This window comes from Myotis nattereri, assembly GCF_964212035.1.
Source record: "Myotis nattereri genome assembly, chromosome: 5".
NCBI lineage: Eukaryota > Metazoa > Chordata > Mammalia > Chiroptera > Vespertilionidae > Myotis > Myotis nattereri.
This window is the reverse complement of record NC_138080.1, coordinates 1623360-1641622: the sequence shown is the minus strand read 5'-3', so window position 1 is coordinate 1641622 and position 18263 is coordinate 1623360. Positions and strand designations below refer to the sequence as shown.

The 18263-nt window shown below is 58.5% G+C and overlaps 1 protein-coding gene across 1 annotated transcript in view; it reads left to right on the top strand.

Moving 5' to 3' along the window:
* NDST4 (N-deacetylase and N-sulfotransferase 4) overlaps positions 1 to 18263 on the top strand; it is a gene marked incomplete at its 5' end in the record, with an annotated part of 164226 nt that overhangs the window by 93476 nt on the left and 52487 nt on the right. The window contains 2 exons of the mRNA XM_081090719.1: positions 5102 to 5287; positions 8008 to 8136. Coding sequence (XP_080946845.1) covers positions 5102 to 5287; positions 8008 to 8136 — 315 coding nt within the window. The remainder of the gene's footprint in view (positions 1 to 5101; positions 5288 to 8007; positions 8137 to 18263) is intronic.

Sequence of the window (18263 nt, the reverse complement as noted above, 5' to 3'; positions counted from 1 at the left end):
ACACCTGCCCCTCCTCACACATCTGCCCCTCCCCACATACCTGCCCCTCCTCACACACCTGCCCCTCCCCACACACCTGCCCCTCCTCACACACCTGCCCCTCCTCACACATCTGCCCCTCCCCACACACCTGCCCCTCCTCACACACCTGCCCCCTCCCCACATACCTGCCCCCTCCTCACACACCTGCCCCTCCTCACACATCTGCCCCTCCCCACACACCTGCCCCCTCCCCACATACCTGCCCCCTCCTCACACACCTGCCCCCTCCCCACATACCTGCCCCCTCCTCACACACCTGCCCCTCCCCACATACCTGCCCCTCCTCACACACCTGCCCCTCCTCACACATCTGCCCCTCCCCACATACCTGCCCCTCCTCACACACCTGCCCCTCCCCACACACCTGCCCCCTCCCCACATACCTGCCCCCTCCTCACACATCTGCCCCTCCCCACACACCTGCCCCTCCTCACACACCTGCCCCTCCTCACACATCTGCCCCTCCCCACATACCTGCCCCTCCTCACACACCTGCCCCTCCCCACACACCTGCCCCTCCTCACACACCTGCCCCTCCTCACACATCTGCCCCTCCCCACATACCTGCCCCTCCTCACACACCTGCCCCTCCCCACACACCTGCCCCTCCTCACACACCTGCCCCTCCTCACACATCTGCCCCTCCCCACATACCTGCCCCTCCTCACACACCTGCCCCTCCTCACACACCTGCCCCTCCCCACATACCTGCCCCTCCTCACACACCTGCCCCTCCCCACACACCTGCCCCTCCTCACACACCTGCCCCTCCTCACACACCTGCCCCTCCCCACATACCTGCCCCTCCTCACACACCTGCCCCTCCCCACACACCTGCCCCTCCTCACACACCTGCCCCTCCTCACACACCTGCTCCTCCTCACACACCTGCCCCCTCCTCACACACCTGCCCCTCCTCACACACCTGCCCCTCCCCACACACCTGCCCCCTCCTCACACACCTGCCCCTCCCCACATACCTGCCCCTCCTCACACACCTGCCCCTCCCCACACACCTGCCCCCTCCTCACACACCTGCCCCCTCCTCACACACCTGCCCCTCCCCACACACCTGCCCCCTCCTCACACACCTGCCCCTCCTCACACATCTGCCCCTCCTCACACACCTGCCCCCTCCTCACACACCTGCCCCTCCTCACACATCTGCCCCTCCCCACACACCTGCCCCCTCCTCACACACCTGCCCCCTCCCCACACACCTGCCCCCTCCCCACACACCTGCCCCCTCCCCACACACCTGCCCCTCCTCACACACCTGCCCCTCCTCACACACCTGCCCCTCCCCACACACCTGCCCCTCCTCACACACCTGCCCCTCCCCACACACCTGCCCCCTCCTCACACACCTGCCCCTCCTCACACACCTGCCCCTCCTCACACACCTGCCCCTCCTCACACACCTGCCCCTCCTCACACACCTGCCCCTCCCCACACACCTGCCCCCTCCCCACACACCTGCCCCTCCTCACACACCTGCCCCTCCTCACACACCTGCCCCTCCCCACACACCTGCCCCTCCTCACACACCTGCCCCTCCCCACACACCTGCCCCCTCCTCACACACCTGCCCCTCCCCACACACCTGCCCCTCCCCACACACCTGCCCCCTCCCCACACACCTGCCCCTCCCCACACACCTGCCCCCTCCTCACACACCTGCCCCCTCCCCACACACCTGCCCCTCCCCACATACCTGCCCCCTCCCCACACACCTGCCCCCTCCCCACACACCTGCCCCCTCCTCACACACCTGCCCCTCCTCACACACCTGCCCCTCCTCACACACCTGCCCCTCCCCACACACCTGCCCCTCCTCACACACCTGCCCCTCCCCACACACCTGCCCCTCCCCACACACCTGCCCCTCCCCACACACCTGCCCCCTCCTCACACACCTGCCCCCTCCCCACACACCTGCCCCTCCCCACATACCTGCCCCCTCCCCACACACCTGCCCCCTCCCCACACACCTGCCCCCTCCTCACACACCTGCCCCTCCTCACACACCTGCCCCTCCTCACACACCTGCCCCCTCCTCACACACCTGCCCCTCCCCACACACCTGCCCCTCCCCACACACCTGCCCCCTCCCCACACACCTGCCTCCTCCTCACACACCTGCCCCTCCCCACACACCTGCCCCCTCCCCACACACCTGCTCCCTCCTCACACACCTGCCCCTCCTCACACACCTGACCCTCCCCACACACCTGCCCCCTCCCCACACACCTGCTCCATCCCCACACACCTGCCCCCTCCTCACAGCCCAGGGTTGGTCTTCTGAGAAAACTGCCATCAATTAGGAAAGAGCTTCGGACGCTCCCATGGCAACTGTGGCTTTGTCAGGAAGACAAAACGAAATGTAATCGGAAACCCTTCTCTTGCCTCTGAAATCGGTCCCCATCCTCTCATTGGCCAGCCCTTGTTTGCACCAAAAATGATAGAGCAGAGCAGTGTGGGAAATGCAGAATTCTGCTTTATAACCTCTCCAGTACAATCAGAGAGGGCAGGAGTATGCTCTGTTTTTCGTCAGAAATACATACTGAAATCAAGTCCCTTGGGTCAAGGACTTGGTCACGGACTTGGTCACGGGCTTGGTCATGGCTTAGTCACGGGCTTGGTCACGGACTTGGTCATGGATTTGGTCATGGACTTGGTCATGGATTTGGTCATGGACTTGGTCATTGGCTTGGACATGAACTTGGTCATGATTTGGTCGTTGACTTGGACACAGACTTGGTCATGATTTGGTCGTTGACTTGGACACAGTAGTAGTGAGTTGTTACAGAAGCTGAGTGTGTGAGTCCAGCAGAGACTTGGAGTAGGATTCTCGCTCTGACATCTGTGAGCGTGGCCACTCATGCCCCCTCTCTGAGCCTCAGTTTCCACATAGACAGTGACATCCAGGCCACCCCACAGGCCACCTTGAGGACCACATTCCACATGAATGTGAAACACTTCCCGCGGATCGGGTACGAAACACCTGTAAGCTGATGCGATAGAAGGAAAATTGTATGGGACCATGTCAGTTACATTAGGGATTGGGTGCTAATTACAGTTTACGCTGTTCTAGTTTTTGAAAAATGGTGACCCTATTTTTATGTAGCCTGTGAGTTAGCACATTACCTCATTTTCCAATCGCCTGGAAACTTGAGGTCACGGTTAAACTCCCAGCAAACATTTGTGGGGCCACGCCGGCTTGTCATAGAGTTTCCTCGATCTTGTAAGAGAGGTTGTGTTAACAACTACTCACACCACACCTGAATGTTTATGCTGTCATTTAGGCTCCGTTGCTACAGTCTCAAATGCCTCCTATATTTGCATTGGAGAGCCTCTCACACTTTGTCATTTGGGGATCTTGTGTGAGTCTGATGTCCAGTTCGCTCTTGGTTACGGGTCTGTGTAGAGCCGGCCTTCAGCTCTGGACAGTAAGGAATGAAGGCTCCCGGCCAGCAGGCCCGTCAGCCGGTCGCAGGAAAGGGGTGACTGGGGAGTTACTTTTCATTGTGGGTTACTGTTTAGGTGGGAAAAGCATGAACTCCTAATTACCTGGGGTGATTGATACCCGGCTCGCTCAGGTGGTCAGAGGGGGAAGGCGACCCTGTGAGCCAAATAACTCTGAGCCCGAAATCAATACGAACAATAAAGTCCCCTGGCTGCCCTGCCTCCTCCTCGCCCACCTAGCGCTTCCCGCCATCCGGGCTGCTTGGTATTTCAATTCTCTCCCTGGTGTTGGTTCTCATCCCTTTGTGTCTGGTTCGTCACCTGCTCACGGAGTGTCCCCGGCCCCAGATGTGGCCTCAGTCCCTCCTGGGGCAGAAAGGAGGGCCACGGCAGTGAGCGAAGGCGGTCAGGGCCACGTGCTGCCGCTGCTGTTTCTCCTTCTGGGACACGGCTGCTCAAACCTCCGCGTGAGCCACTTGGAAGGGCCCGAGCCTGGAATACCCTGCTTTGCCCTTTCCTGCCGATCATGGCCTCTGAGCAGCCCATGCTTGGGGCCACCCCCAGGCAGCGGGCGCAGCCCCTCACCTCCACTCCCTCCCGGGGAAGCGCACCTGCCTCACCCAGGGCAGCACCTGGCAGCTCCCCCTGCCACGCATCCCCTTTGTGACCATTCACTGGGCATCTCTGCCCCAGGGAGGTGTCAGGACGGGCAGGGCCGCCCCCACCCCTCACCCCACAGCGACCACAGCTGTGTGACTGGACTTCCCAACCTTCCTCGGCCTGAAAACTCAGCTCCTGGGAAACCCGTGATTCCTTGGCTCCTGCCAGGAACAGAATTGTCCCAGGTGCCTGGAGGGAGACTGGCTCATTTCATAGCATTGATTTCATACCCAGTCTCTCCGGGGCCACTGATCATCACTGATCGTCACAGGTGTCAGGAAACGCAGCTCGGCGAGGAGAGGCGGGAGCGGGGCAGTGAGGTCGTGGCAGGAAGGACCAGGCGGCAGGAGGGGAGGCCCATCATCCTAGGGGCTGAGTGGGGACGTGACTGGGGCACCACAGCCTTGGATCCACACGCCACCGCTCATTGTGCCGGATCCGCCAGGCGCCAGGAACCAGGGGCGTGACTGTGGAGGCAGCACTGGGCTGTGCTGGCTCAGGCACACACACACTGATGCACACTCAGCATACACACTCACACACTGCACATACACACACTCACACTCACACACACTCATGCACTCACACACTCAGTCATACACATACACACTCACACACACTCACACACACACACACACTCACGCACTCACACACTCACTCATACACATACACACTCAAACACACACACTCACACACACACACACTCACACACACTCACACACTCTCACACACTCTCACACACTCTCATACACTCAACCTCACACTCTCACTCACACACACTCACACACTCTCACACACTCACACACACTCTCATACACTCAACCTCACACTCTCACTCAAACACACTCACTCACACTCACACTCACACTCTCATACACTCACACACACTCACACACGCACTGAGTGGCCCCACACTGACGTCCATCTCTTTCAGGAGCACGGCATCCCCGTCGACATGGGCTACGCCGTGGCCCCGCACCACTCGGGCGTCTACCCGGTGCACGGGCAGCTGTACGCGGCCTGGAAGCAGGTGTGGGGCGTCCAGGTGACCAGCACGGAGGAGTACCCGCACCTGAAGCCCGCGCGCCACCGCAGGGGCTTTGTCCACGACGGCATCATGGTGAGCTCCGTGAGCGGGCACCCCGGTCCCTCACAGCACCCAGCTCCCTCACAGCACCCCGGTCCCTCTCAGCACCCAGCTCCCTCACAGCACCCAGCTCCCTCACAGCACCCAGCTCCCTCACAGCACCCCATCTCCCTCACAGCACCCCGGTCCCTCACAGCACCCAGCTCCCTCACAGCACCCAGCTCCCTCACAGCACCCCGGTCCCTCACAGCACCCCAACTCCCTCACAGCACCCCAGTCCCTCACAGCACCCCAGCTCCCTCACAGCACCCCAGCTCCCTCACAGCACCCAACTCCCTCACAGCACCCAGCTCCCTCACAGCACCCCAGCTCCCTCACAGCACCCCAACTCCCTCACAGCACCCAACTCCCTCACAGCACCCCAGCTCCCTCACAGCACCCAGCTCCCTCACAGCACCCCGGTCCCTCACAGCACCCAGCTCCCTCACAGCACCCAGCTCCCTCACAGCACCCAGCTCCCTCACAGCACCCCAACTCCCTCACAGCACCCAGCTCCCTCACAGCACCCCGCTCCCTCACAGTACCCCGGTCCCTCACAGCACCCCAACTCCCTCACAGCACCCCGGTCCCTCACAGCACCCCGCTCCCTCACAGCACCCCAGCTCCCTCACAGCACCCCAACTCCCTCACAGTACCCCAACTCCCTCACAGCACCCAGCTCCCTCACAGCACCCCGCTCCCTCACAGTACCCCGGTCCCTCACAGCACCCCAACTCCCTCACAGCACCCCGGTCCCTCACAGCACCCCGCTCCCTCACAGCACCCCAGCTCCCTCACAGCACCCCAACTCCCTCACAGCACCCAGCTCTCTCACAGCACCCCGCTCCCTCACAGCACCCAGCTCCCTCACAGCACCCCAACTCCCTCACAGCACCCCAGCTCCCTCACAGCACCCCAACTCCCTCACAGCACCCCAGCTCCCTCACAGCACCCCATCTCCCTCACAGCACCCCATCTCCCTCACAGCACCCCAACTCCCTCACAGCACCCAGCTCCCTCACAGCACCCCAGCTCCCTCACAGCACCCAGCTCCCTCACAGCACCCCAGCTCCCTCACAGCACCCCAACTCCCTCACAGCACCCCAGCTCCCTCACAGCACCCCACTTCCTCACAGCACCCCATCTCCCTCACAGCACCCCAACTCCCTCACAGCACCCAGCTCCCTCACAGCACCCCAGCTCCCTCACAGCACCCCAACTCCCTCACAGCACCCCAGCTCCCTCACACAGCAGCCCAGCTCCTGCCGTACATGGTGGTGACAGGCCACACAGGATGCGCTGGCCGCACGCTGGCCCCTGAAGCTGGGGGTGGGGGGTGGGGGGGTGGGGGCTTGGCAAGTGCAAGACAAGCTCCACATCTTGGAAAGGGTTTCCCATGGCGGCGAGTCCCTGCAGGGGGTGCACCGCTCAGCCAGAAGCCGGGCTCACAGGTGGCGAGCGCAGAAGCGGAGGAGGGAGCCTCTTCCACCTCCACTGCAGGCAGGCGGTAAGGCGTGAGGGTCCCACACTGTGAAAGCCCTGGACTGCAAGAGGGATGTCTGGCTGCCAGCTTAGGCAGATAGCCCTGAGGGGTCCTGGACAGCAGGAGGGCCCAGGCCGGGCTGAGGGACACCCCCACCCCCCCACCCCCAACAACAGTGCACAAATCTCATGCACCGGGCCTCTAGTTCTGAAATAAAAACATTCCTTTTAACCAATATTACAGGCATCTGTTGACCTTGACTTTTCTTACAAGCTATTATGGAAATTAAGCAAAGAATAAATAAAATCACAGCTACTCCGTACAACTGGATGCATTTTCCCGTTAGATTAGGAGTAGCTTATTATTCCAAATAAGTTCTCAGAATAAAATCATTTCCTTGCCTTCTCTGTGGCATGTTCAGATTTACAACAGAATTCACCACAGAATATGCCCGGGGCCGTCATCAGGTCACGTGGCCACTTCTGTGGTTGACATTTCCATTCCGAGGACAGTGAGAACAGCACCAGGTGAGGTGGGGGCGTGATGAGAACCCACCGAGTCCCGGAGCCCAGAGCCGTGTCCGGCCGCAACTCAGAGGCAAGGAGAGGATGCCCAATGCCCCGGAAGTGGAACCTGGGGGAACCCCTCCTTTGAGTTAACTTAACCCTAAGAGGGCCTGAATTTGGCCAACCCTCTCACCTAGTGAGCTCAGGAGGGCGGTGGGGGCGATTCGTAGGCCTGAGTGCAAAGGACGCCTGCACATGGACGCCAGAAAGACGGACACGTGAGTCTCAGCAAATTCAGGCCGAAACACGGCTGGGGCAGGTGACACGCGGACACACGGACGCTGTCCTACTCCAGACACCTCATGAGGAGGCGGGGGCTTTGGAAAAGACAACGATGCTGGGAACAGAGGCAGCAGGAGAAGAGGAGCCCAAACAGGAGGTGGAGGGGCTCACGGAAGAGCCGCAGGCTGCGCAGGGCGGTGAGGATGGTCACTGGGCTGCACCATTCACGGGTCCCCCAGAGTCGGAGCCGACTCGATGGCACGTAACACACACCGTTAGCTTTGAAGTGACAACTCCCTCCATATTTACGCGATCACGCCATCGTCAGCTCTCGATTCCTGTAGACCTGGGCGTCAGCACCAGGGCAGCGCCATGGGCACGTGGTGTGGGGACGGGGCCTGTCAGTGGCGCTGGGTAACTCCCTGTCCCCGTTCCCTCCTCAGGTCCTCCCCCGGCAGACCTGCGGGCTGTTCACCCACACCATCTTCTACAAGGAGTACCCCGGAGGACCCCAGGAGCTGGACAAGAGCATCCAGGGAGGCGAGCTCTTCCTCACGGTCCTGCTGAACCCAGTACGTACCCCCTGACGCCCCCCCACCCCCACCCCCCGTAACATCGGGATTCGCGAACGTGCTCCTCATTTTGTGTCTGTCCTCAGCCCTTCCTCAGCCATCACTGGATGAGGCCAGCCTGGCCAGAGAGAAATCAGACCACACCTCCGAGTTGGCACCTCTCTGGTTGTCTTAGATCCAGGCAAGCTCAGATTTGTTCCAAAGACAGTGTTGGCCCAAGCTGGTGTGCCTCAGTGGATAGAGCGTCGGCCTGCAGACTGAAGGGTCCCGGGTTCGATTCCCCATCAGGGCACATGCCTGGGTTGTGGGCTCGGTCCCCAGTAGGGAGTGTGCAGGAGGCGGCCGATCCATGATTCTCTCTCATCATTGATGTTTCTATCTCCCTCTCTGAAATCAATACAAATAATTAAAAAAATAATAATACAGTAAATAAAAGGCAGCGCTGAGCAGAGCACCCCGGTGTCCCGCAGCCCCTCGGGTGGCTCCTGGTCCAGCTGCAGTGGAGACACATTAGCGCGCTCTGCAGCCAGGACCCATCCTCACCCTGTCGCCAGGCGCTAGTAAGCTGAGTTTGCTCCTGGCCGGTGGCCCAGGAGACACCCTACCTTCCTTCCTGCCCGGGAAGTGCTCTCAGTGCAAACCGGCTGCACACATGTGGCCGCGTGTGGTCCTGTGAATGAAGGTCTGCTGAGGCCTCTTTAAAAAGCTCCGCCCATTTTATTTGGGGACTCGGTCTCCAGGTGAGGGGTGCGGACAGCACCTGCTGGTGTGACGTCAGCACGGCCCGTCCAGCCGCGTGGGAGGTCACGCCAGCCCAGGTCAGCGCTCCGCAGGGACGCAGGGGCCCGGATGGGCAGAGGGGTCAGGAGTGACGGAGGCGGACAGTCCCGGGACCTGCAGGCCGCCCGCGGGGCACTCGCGGGTGATGCGGGAGGTGTGGTCTGAGGGCCAGCGGGCGGAGACCCAGGGGAGTTGGTGTTCCAGGTCAAGTTTGAAGGCAGGAATGACCACGGGAACCTGGCGCTTTGGTCTGTGGGCCAGGCAGGACTTGAGCCCCCGAGGTGATGGCTGGGAGGGAACTCAGCCCACGGACAGACGGACGGGGAGAAGTGAGCGTTGAGGCTGCTGGATGGTTCCAGCAAGTCTGCAGGGAATGGGCTGCAGGGGAGGAGCGGAGGGGAGGAAGGGGAGGGAGAGGAGGAGAGGAAGGGGAGGGGGGAATAGAGGGGAGGGGACGGGGGAGGGGAGGGGAGGAGGAATAATCACAGGACCCAGCCTTCACCTGGGCCTAGTCGTTCGGCCCAGCGTCGCTTACAGCTTTGTCAGAGTGAACGGCATCTCCTTAGTGTCTCTCCCAACGACACAGGGAACCACCTGGGAGCCCGCGGGTGTGAAGGTGTGGCATCCGCCTCCGTGAGGTCATGTGCAAGCCCTGAGGAGCGTTTCTGTTCTGCCTGTGGCTTCTCCTAGCGTTTTCATGGCTTCCTGTCTTACGCTTAAGCCCTTCATCCATTTCGCGAGTTTATTCTTGCGCGTGGTGCACGTTGGTGGCCTGGTTTCATCGTTCTGCCTGCACCTGCCCCATTTTCCAGCACCATTTCCTGAAGAGACTGACTCCACTGGACACGGACAATAGGGTGGTGAAGGCCTGGGCTGGGGCCGGGGGGTGGGGGGGTTGTAATAAGAAGTCAATAGGGCAGCGGTTCTCAACCCTCCTAACGCCGCGACCCTTTAATACAGTTCCTCATGTTGTGGTGACCCCCAACCATAACATTATTTTCATTGCTACGTCATAACTGTCATGTTGCTACTGTTATGAATCGTCATGTAAATATCTGATATGCAGGATGTATTTTCATTGTTACAAATTGAACATAATTAAAGCACAGTGATTAATCACAAAAACAATATGTAATTATAGATGTGTTTTCTGATGGTCGTAGGCAACCAATCCCTGTGAAAGGGTCGTTCGACCCCCAAAGGGGTCGCGACCCACAGGTTGGTGACCCACAGGTTGAAAACCGCTGCAATAGGGGGAAAGGGGACATATGTAATACTTTCAAGAAGAAAGATTTTTCAAAAGAGAGCATTTGTGTTCTAACTGAGCCCACTCCCAGAGGAGAGGCCTGGGTGCATTAGGGGAGGCGCCCGTCGGCTTTTCGGGGGGACGTGTGTTTGTAGCGGGAAGCACTCGAGGTCCCAGACAGATGAGCATGTTCTCCACCCACTGTCCGGACCGACCGCGCGTGGGTCAGTGAGGTCTGGGCCTTGCGCGTAGGATGCGTGATACTCGTGTTGGTGCGAATTCCGAGGACGAGCGACTGTTCGAACTTCCCTTCTTCCTTTCGTTGGTGGTCGGCATCCCCATGCCCTGGCAATACTGTAGGCCCTCGGAAAGCTGGCGCCTCTCTGTACGGCGGTTTTCTCTGTGGGCTCCTCTCGTCTACACATGTCTGTCCCTAAGGCTGGCTTTGCGATGTGGGTGAAAGGATGAAGGGGGCGGCGATAGCACCTGCACAGACGGTAATGTTAACATGCAGCTTCGCCGGGCACCTTGCGATGACAGGCGGAAGCCAGCGAGATAGGAGGTGACCGGGAGTGATGGGAAGGCCCGCAAGTGGCTTTCTTAAAAAACAGTGGTATCGCCGTAACCGGTTTGGCTCAGTGGATAGAGTGTCGGCCTGCAGACTGGAAGGTCCCAGGTTCGATTCTGGTCAAGGGCATGTACCTTGGTTGCGGGCACATCCCCAGTAGGGAGTGTGCAGGAGGCAGCTGATCGATGTTTCTCTCTCATCGATGTTTCTAACTCTCTATCCCTGTCCCCTCCTCTCTGTAATAAATCAATAAAATATAAAAAAATAAATAAATAAAAAACAGTGGTATCATTTCAGCTTTAAATAGGGATGAACATCATGTAAGGACAGATGACATCGGCCAGGGAATCGTACAGGCTGTGTCGCAATGCGTGTGTCCTGTTGAACTGAAGTTGTCCGGACCAGCGGTCGCCAACCACTGGTGGTCCTTGAGGTCTGAAAGGTTGGCGACCGCTGGTCGAGACAACTGAAGAGCGTCTGGGGTTTTTGTTGTTGTTTTGTTTGTTTTGTTTGGTTTGTTTTGTTTTGTTTTTTTTAAGAGTGTCTATTTTGCGGTGATGTGGAACCTGTCGCTTTTAGCGTCTCCTCAGACGCGAAGAGTCTGTGATTCTATTCCGATCCAGTGAGACCTGGTACATACATCCTTTCATTGTAAAACTTACAAAATGCAAAGGGGATTCAGTTTTATTTTTCTTTCCTTTTTTATTTTTTTAATCCTCACCCGAGGATATTTTCCCATTGCTTTTTTAAAAAAATATATTTTATTGATTTTTTACAGAGAGGAAGGGAGAGGGATAGAGAGTTAGAAACATCGATGAAAGAGAAACATCGATCAGCTGCCTCCTGCACACCCCCCACTGGGGATGTGCCCGCAACCAAGGTACATACCCTTGACCAGAATCGAACCTGGGACCCTTGAGTCCGCAGGCCGATGCTCTATCCACTGAGCCACACCGGTTAGGGCTTCCCATTGCTTTTCAGAGAGAGTGGAAGAGAGAGGGAAAGACAGAGAGAAACATCCGTGAGAGAGAGACACATCGATTGGTTGCCTCCTGCACGAGGCCCGACCAGGGCCAGGGCCGGGGAGGAGCCTGTGACTAAAATACGTGCCCTTAACCGGAATCGAATCTGATCCCCTTGGGTCTGCAGGCTGGCGCTCTATCCACTGAGCCGAACCGGCTAGGGCCAAAGTGGGTTCGATTTTAAATACCACAGGCCAACAGCATACATTTGGTTTTGCTCTGTCAGTGTAAGGTGGTAGGAGAGGGTGCAGTTAGCATGCAGACAGTGAGAGGATGGGATGAGTGAGAGGGAGAGAGGCAGGGGTGAGGCCCCCAGGGGAGGGGGACGCAAGCCCGTCTGGGGATGCTGGCCGCGCTGTGGCCGCCAGACTGCACGGGCCATGTGAGTCCGGGTACTTTCCGGAGTCATTCGTAGGGACACACCCTCGGAGGCCAATTACAGCTGGGACAGTCTGTGCGGGGATGTCCCCTGTCTCTCTCCAGGGTGCGTGACAGTAGAATCAGCAGCCGCGCACTTCTTTCCCGTGGCGGGAGCTCGCCGCCTGAGAAGGGGCTGGACTCTGTAACCTGCGATGTCCAGCGGCCGCCCTGCCGTCTGGGGCCCACGCGGGCGGTGCCAACACCAGCGCGTCCCTCCCGCTCCCAACGCTGGGTCCACGTTTCTGGGCGTCGCCCCTAAACCAGACCCGCACCCTTTCTGTGCCCGAAAGTATGGGATACGTTTTTTGTGCGTGTGATCTTCCACATTTTTAATGTTGCCTCTTGCTGCATCCTGTTTCCTCACGCGTGCTGAGATGCCCTCCGTTCCTAATAGACCCTGAGACGGGCGACGCACACTGGGGCTCGGCCCGCATCCTGGCTCGCGGGGCTGCCTGCGTTCCTCGGTGCCAACTCGCTCTGCCCAAACGCATCGGGCGATTGAAAATTAACTGCGAGGAGGCCCCTCTGACTGGATTTCCAAGAGCAGCCGGGCAGCCGTCCCTTCACATTCAGACGGCTCCCTCCTCTTCTCAGGTGCCCGCACGGCCTCCTCACATATTGGCATTTCCCTGCCCACTCCGCACTGTCAAATGCTCGCCTGTATTTCCCTGGTGCCAAATCCTCCCTGGATTTTCAATGCAATCTTTGTTCCGACAGGAAGAAATATACTTTAATCAGGGGTGAGCTGAAGCGGCTTATGCCAGGTGAGCCGCATCGCTCAGGCCCAGACACGTCCCCGTGAAATGCGCAGGCGGACAGCGCGAAGGAGGGGGCAGCTCAGCCGAGGTGTCCCCGCGGCTGGCGGGCGGGAGGTGAATGTGCCCTCCCGGGTGCAGCTTCCCTCCCGCCTCATTTTATTTTCCTGCTGCACAAGAACAATGTGAACATGGAACTTTCCAAGTTTTCTGAATGAATATGTTTAAAGAGGCTCAGACTGTAGAATTCTCTCCAGTGGCGACGCTGGAGCAGAAAACCTGCGACTATGTGTTCCCAAGAGCAAAGCGGTCCCTACACTCCCCGTCGCTGGCCTGTGTGGGGGCCAACTGCAGATTCTGGTGAACTTGAATCTGACCCTGGAGCACAGTGGGCAGCAGTGACATGCTTCTCCACGTGCTGCTGCTGGGCCGCACACTCCTGGGCCGCACACTCCTGACTGCACACACCAGGCTGCACACACCTGACTGCACACACCTGACTGCACATACCAGGCTGCACACACCTGACTGCACACACCAGGCTGCACACACCTGACTGCACACGCCTGACTGCACACACCAGGGATGCACACACCTGACTGCACACAACAGGCTGCACACACCTGACTGCACACACCTGACTACACACACCTGACTGCACACACCTGACTGCACACACCAGGCTGCACACACCTGACTGCACACACCTGACTGCACACACCAGGCTGCACACACCTGGGACGTATACACCTAAGATGCACACACCTGGATACACACACCTGGGTGGCACAACGAGCTCCCTGTTCCATGTCTGTCCATCTGGGAGCTCCCAAGGGGAGTAGCCTGCGGGATCGGGCTGAAATCGGCTCTCCGACATCCCCCGAGGGGTCCCGGATTGTGAGAGGGCGCAGGCCAGGCCAAGGGACCCCACCTTTGCACAATGGGGCTGGGGAGGGACTGTGGGAGGGCTCCAGGGCATGTCTGGCTCATCTTGCTCAGTCCCAATCGGCCAGACCCCAGCGGCAAGCTAACCTGCTGGTGGGAGCATCTGCCCCCTGGTGGCCAGTGCACGTCATAGCGAGCAGTTGAGCAGTCTTAGCATATCATTAGCACATTATGCTTTGATTCCTTGTTTGTTTGTTTGTTTGGTTGTTCTGCCATTTGGTCTATTTGCATATTACCCTTTTATTATATAGGATAAATTCAGGTCCAGCTGCTCTCCCAGCCAAGCTCTGGGCCTGGTCAGGGTCATGGAGGCAGTGAGCCTTCTGGGAGCCGGAGGCTCAGCACTGGAGAACCGCCTCCCGCGGGGCCAGCACGGCCCTGCTGAGGGTGGAGACTGAGGGAAATCCTATTTCCGTTTGCAGGAAGAGCGTACACACCCCTTCTTTTTCTTGACCTGCTTTTTAAACTTCTCTTTGAGATTTGCTGGCCTCGCCTCTACAAAAGCACACTGTCACCAGTCTCCTGACTCACAGTCCCAACTGGGCCTGCACCCTCTGGGATCCCAGGACCTTGAAAGGCAGGACTAGCAGCTCCGGGGTGGGGGGGTGGGGAAGCCATGCTGCCTCCCAGTGGGACCAGCGTGGGTTCCGTGGGATTCCCACCACGGATCCTGGCAATGAGGACTTCGGAGGGGAAAGGGCGCCAACGCCTCAGAGCAGGACATGCTTGTCTGCAAACCCGCCCTGTCCCCCTGTCCCGCGGGAGGAAGGAGACGCCCTGTCCCACAGACGCGTGGACGCCCTCCTCGCGCCCGCTCTCCCAGGTGCTGCAGGCGGCACCTGCACCCTACACGCCCAAACCCAGAGCAAGTCGTGAAATTGCATTGTTTTTTCCACTTCATTTCCCTGGGAAAATAAGTGAGAGCAGCAGCACTGCACGGGGGAGTCTGTTTCATGGAGCGTGGCCGCGTCATTTCTCTTCCCGGAGCGCGTGAGGGGCGGGCGGGCGCGGTGCCCAGCGCGAGTGCACTTTCAACAGCAGGACGCGGCCTCCTGCTTGTGTTCATGTTCGTCGCTAGATAAGGCTTTTCGCTGCTTTGAGTGACGTGATGGGATGGGATGTGATGGGATGGGATGGGATGGGATGGGATGGGATGGGATGGGATGTGATGGGGATGGGGATGGGATGGGATGGGATGGGGATGGGATGGGGATGGGATGTGATGGGATGGGATGGGGATGGGATGGGATGGGATGTACAGATGTTAGGGGCACAGTGCTCTGGGCCTCGGGGGTCGTTTGGAAGTGAAACAGTGAATTCGTGGCAATGGGAATAATCCCTCTGTCAGCGTGACCTGGACGGTGGGTGGGGCAGCAGCGAGGCAGGGGCTGAGGTCAGGAGGTGGCAGTGGAAGGTGTGTGCTTTGTCTGTGAGTGCCCCGCCCCCGGCCCCCCACAGAGTAAAATTCCCGACTGTATTCTCCCTTCTGCTGACCATGCAGCATCGGAGCGTCCCCTGCGCCCGGCTTCCTGCCCGAGGGCCCGCGTCTCGTTTCCATTCTGAGGTGCGGTCCCGGGCGAGGCTGTTTGAGCCACTTCTGTGGGTCCCACTTGGGTTTTTACTGCTTCTCTTTCCCTGCCTCTCCTCGGAGTCAGATATTTCAAAGATAAAAATATGAACGCTCTTCTATTTTAATGTATTTTTATTGATTTCAGAGAGGAAGGGAGAGGGAGAGAGATATAGGAACATCAATGAGGAAGAGAATCATGGGTCCGCTGCCTCCTGCACGCCCCACTGGGGATCGAGCCCGCAGCCCGGGCATGTGCCCTGACCAGGAATCGAACCGTGACCTCCTGGTTCACAGGTCAACGCTCAACCACTGAGCCACGCCGGCCGGGCTGAACGTTTTTCTAAAACACGTCGACAGATTTGTATTTTTGCATTTCAGGAAATCGAATTACTTGTCTGTTTTTCCCTGAGTGGCTTGTGTACTGATAGGATCAGGTGTATTCATCTAACTGCTAAATTGCTGGCATTCATTGAGGAATTGCTATTAATCCTAACCTGGGGATATGTTTTTATTGGTTTTAGAGAGAGGAAGGGAGAGGGGGGGAAAGAGAGAGAAACATCAATGTGAGAGAGAAACATCGATTGGTTGCCTCCCGTACTCACCCAGGCCAGGGATCGAACCCACTCCCCAGGCATGTGCCCTGATCAGGACTCGAATTCATAACTTTTAGGGGGTCTGGACGACGCTCCAACCCCGAGCCACACGGCTCAGGGCACACTGAGGAGTTTGCTTGTTTTTAAGTCTTACCATTTCCACCCACACAGTCTCATCAGGAGCTGTCACAGGGTCCTGTCCCTGAAGTTAGCTTGCGTTGATGTTTATATATTACACTAGAGGCCTGGTGCATGAAATTCATGCACAGGGAGGGGGGGTGGGGGATTCCCTCAGTCCAGCCTGCATCCTCTCACAATCTGGGACCACTGGCTCCTAACTGCTGGCCTGCCTGCGTGATCGACCCTAACCACTCACCTGCCTGCCTGGCCGCCCCTAACCACTCACCTGCCTGCCTGATCGCCCCTAACCACTCACCTGCCTGCCTGATCGCCCCTAACCACCTCTTCCTTGGCCCCCACCACCGTGGCTTCATCTGGAATGTCATCCAGAAGGTCATTTGGCTGTCTGGTCTAATTAGCATATTACACTTTTATTATTATAGATTTTTTTCTGAGATTTATCTAATCTGTTTTTTTGTTGTTGTTGTTGTTGTTAATCCTCACCTAAGGATATATTTTCCCATTGATATTTTTTAGAGGTAGAGTAAAAGGGAGGGAGGAAGAGGAGAGAGAGATAAGAAAGAGAGACATTGATGTGAGAGAGACACATTGATTGGTTGTCTTCTGCACACTCTCTGACTGGACTGGGGATCGAGCCTGCAATCCAGGTAAGTGCCCTTGACCTTGAATGGACCCCCTGACCTTTCAGTGCACTGGCCAGCGCTCTTACCATTGAGCATACCAGCCAGACTCTCTAATCTTAAGTGTAAAAATAATTGATAAAAAGAATTGTGCCCTAGCCTGTTTGGCTCAGTGCATAGAGCGTTGGCATGCGAACTCAAGGGTCCCAGGTTCAATTCCTGGTCAGGGCACAGGCCCAGATTGCTGGCTCAGCCCCAGTAGGGAGCATGCAGGAGACAGCCAATCATTGATTCCCTCTCATCATTGACGTTTCTATCTCTTTCTCCCTCTCCCTTCCTCTCTGATATCAATAAAAATGTATTTTAAAAAATTTAAAAAAGAATTGGAATCTGGTGCTTAATGTGTGATGAATTGTTGCAATGCCGCCTGCTGCTTGGAGTGCAGCGCTCACTCCTGCTTGCATCTCAGTCCTTTTATTTCTTCGCGGGTTTTGTTTGTCATCAGGGAGCTCTTCGTGATGTGGGCCTGGCTGGGCCGGTTGCAGGGGACACTGCCCAGGGGGCCTGAGCCACAGTGGGGGTCACAGGCAAATGGGGCAGCCGATGGGGGGGGCAGGCCAGGTGGGGGGGTGGGAGCTGGTGGAGGGGGAGGCCTGGCCTGAGGAGAGGTGTCCGGGCACCCAGGGCAGGTGGCCCCGCAGGCCTGGGCGCTGGGAGGCCTGGCTTTGGCAGAGTCCGGTGAGAAGGAAGCTGTGGGAGCAGGTGGGGAGGCTCAGGGCGAGTCCGCAGGGCGGGCTGACAGCTGTTACCTGCCTTCGCAGGGAGGAGTCCCAGCAGGTGCGCACATCCACCTCCCCTTTACTGTCCTCCCCACTGACACCTCGGGGCCCCTCTGTGCCCCCGGCTCACCAGGCCCCTCCTTTCCTAACGCCCCTCCTCCTCCCCGCGGTCCCTACGTGTCACCTCCACCTCTCCACCTCCTCCCACGCCTGGGCCCACAGGTTGCTCCGCTCCCCCCGGCACTGTCCCGGGGGCATCTTTGATTTGGGGGAGCAGGTCTAGCTCGCCCAGCCACGCGCACCTCGGCTGCCCGGGTGGCTCAGCGGGTTCACGAAAACTCTGGCTTCAGGGCGGCCGGTGCCTCACACGCTGTGCCATGCGAGTCATCAAACTGTGGGGAAAGGAAGGCGGGAAAGGGAAGAGGAAGGGACAGGGGCCAGAGGGGAGGCAGGAGGAGGGCAGGGGAGCCGGTCGGTCCCCCCTCCGCAGCCAGGCGGGCAGGAGGAGGGGATGATTATCGGGGAACCAGACTCAGAATCACCCTTCCCCGCAGGGCTCCTGCCCGAGCAGGGGCTGGACCAGCAATCAGGCCATTTCCCCGCTCAGGACCCGCCTGTGATGGGGGAAGAGCGAGAGATGAGACGAGGTAACTTGCACGTAACTCTCGTTTGCAAAGAGAAGAATCAC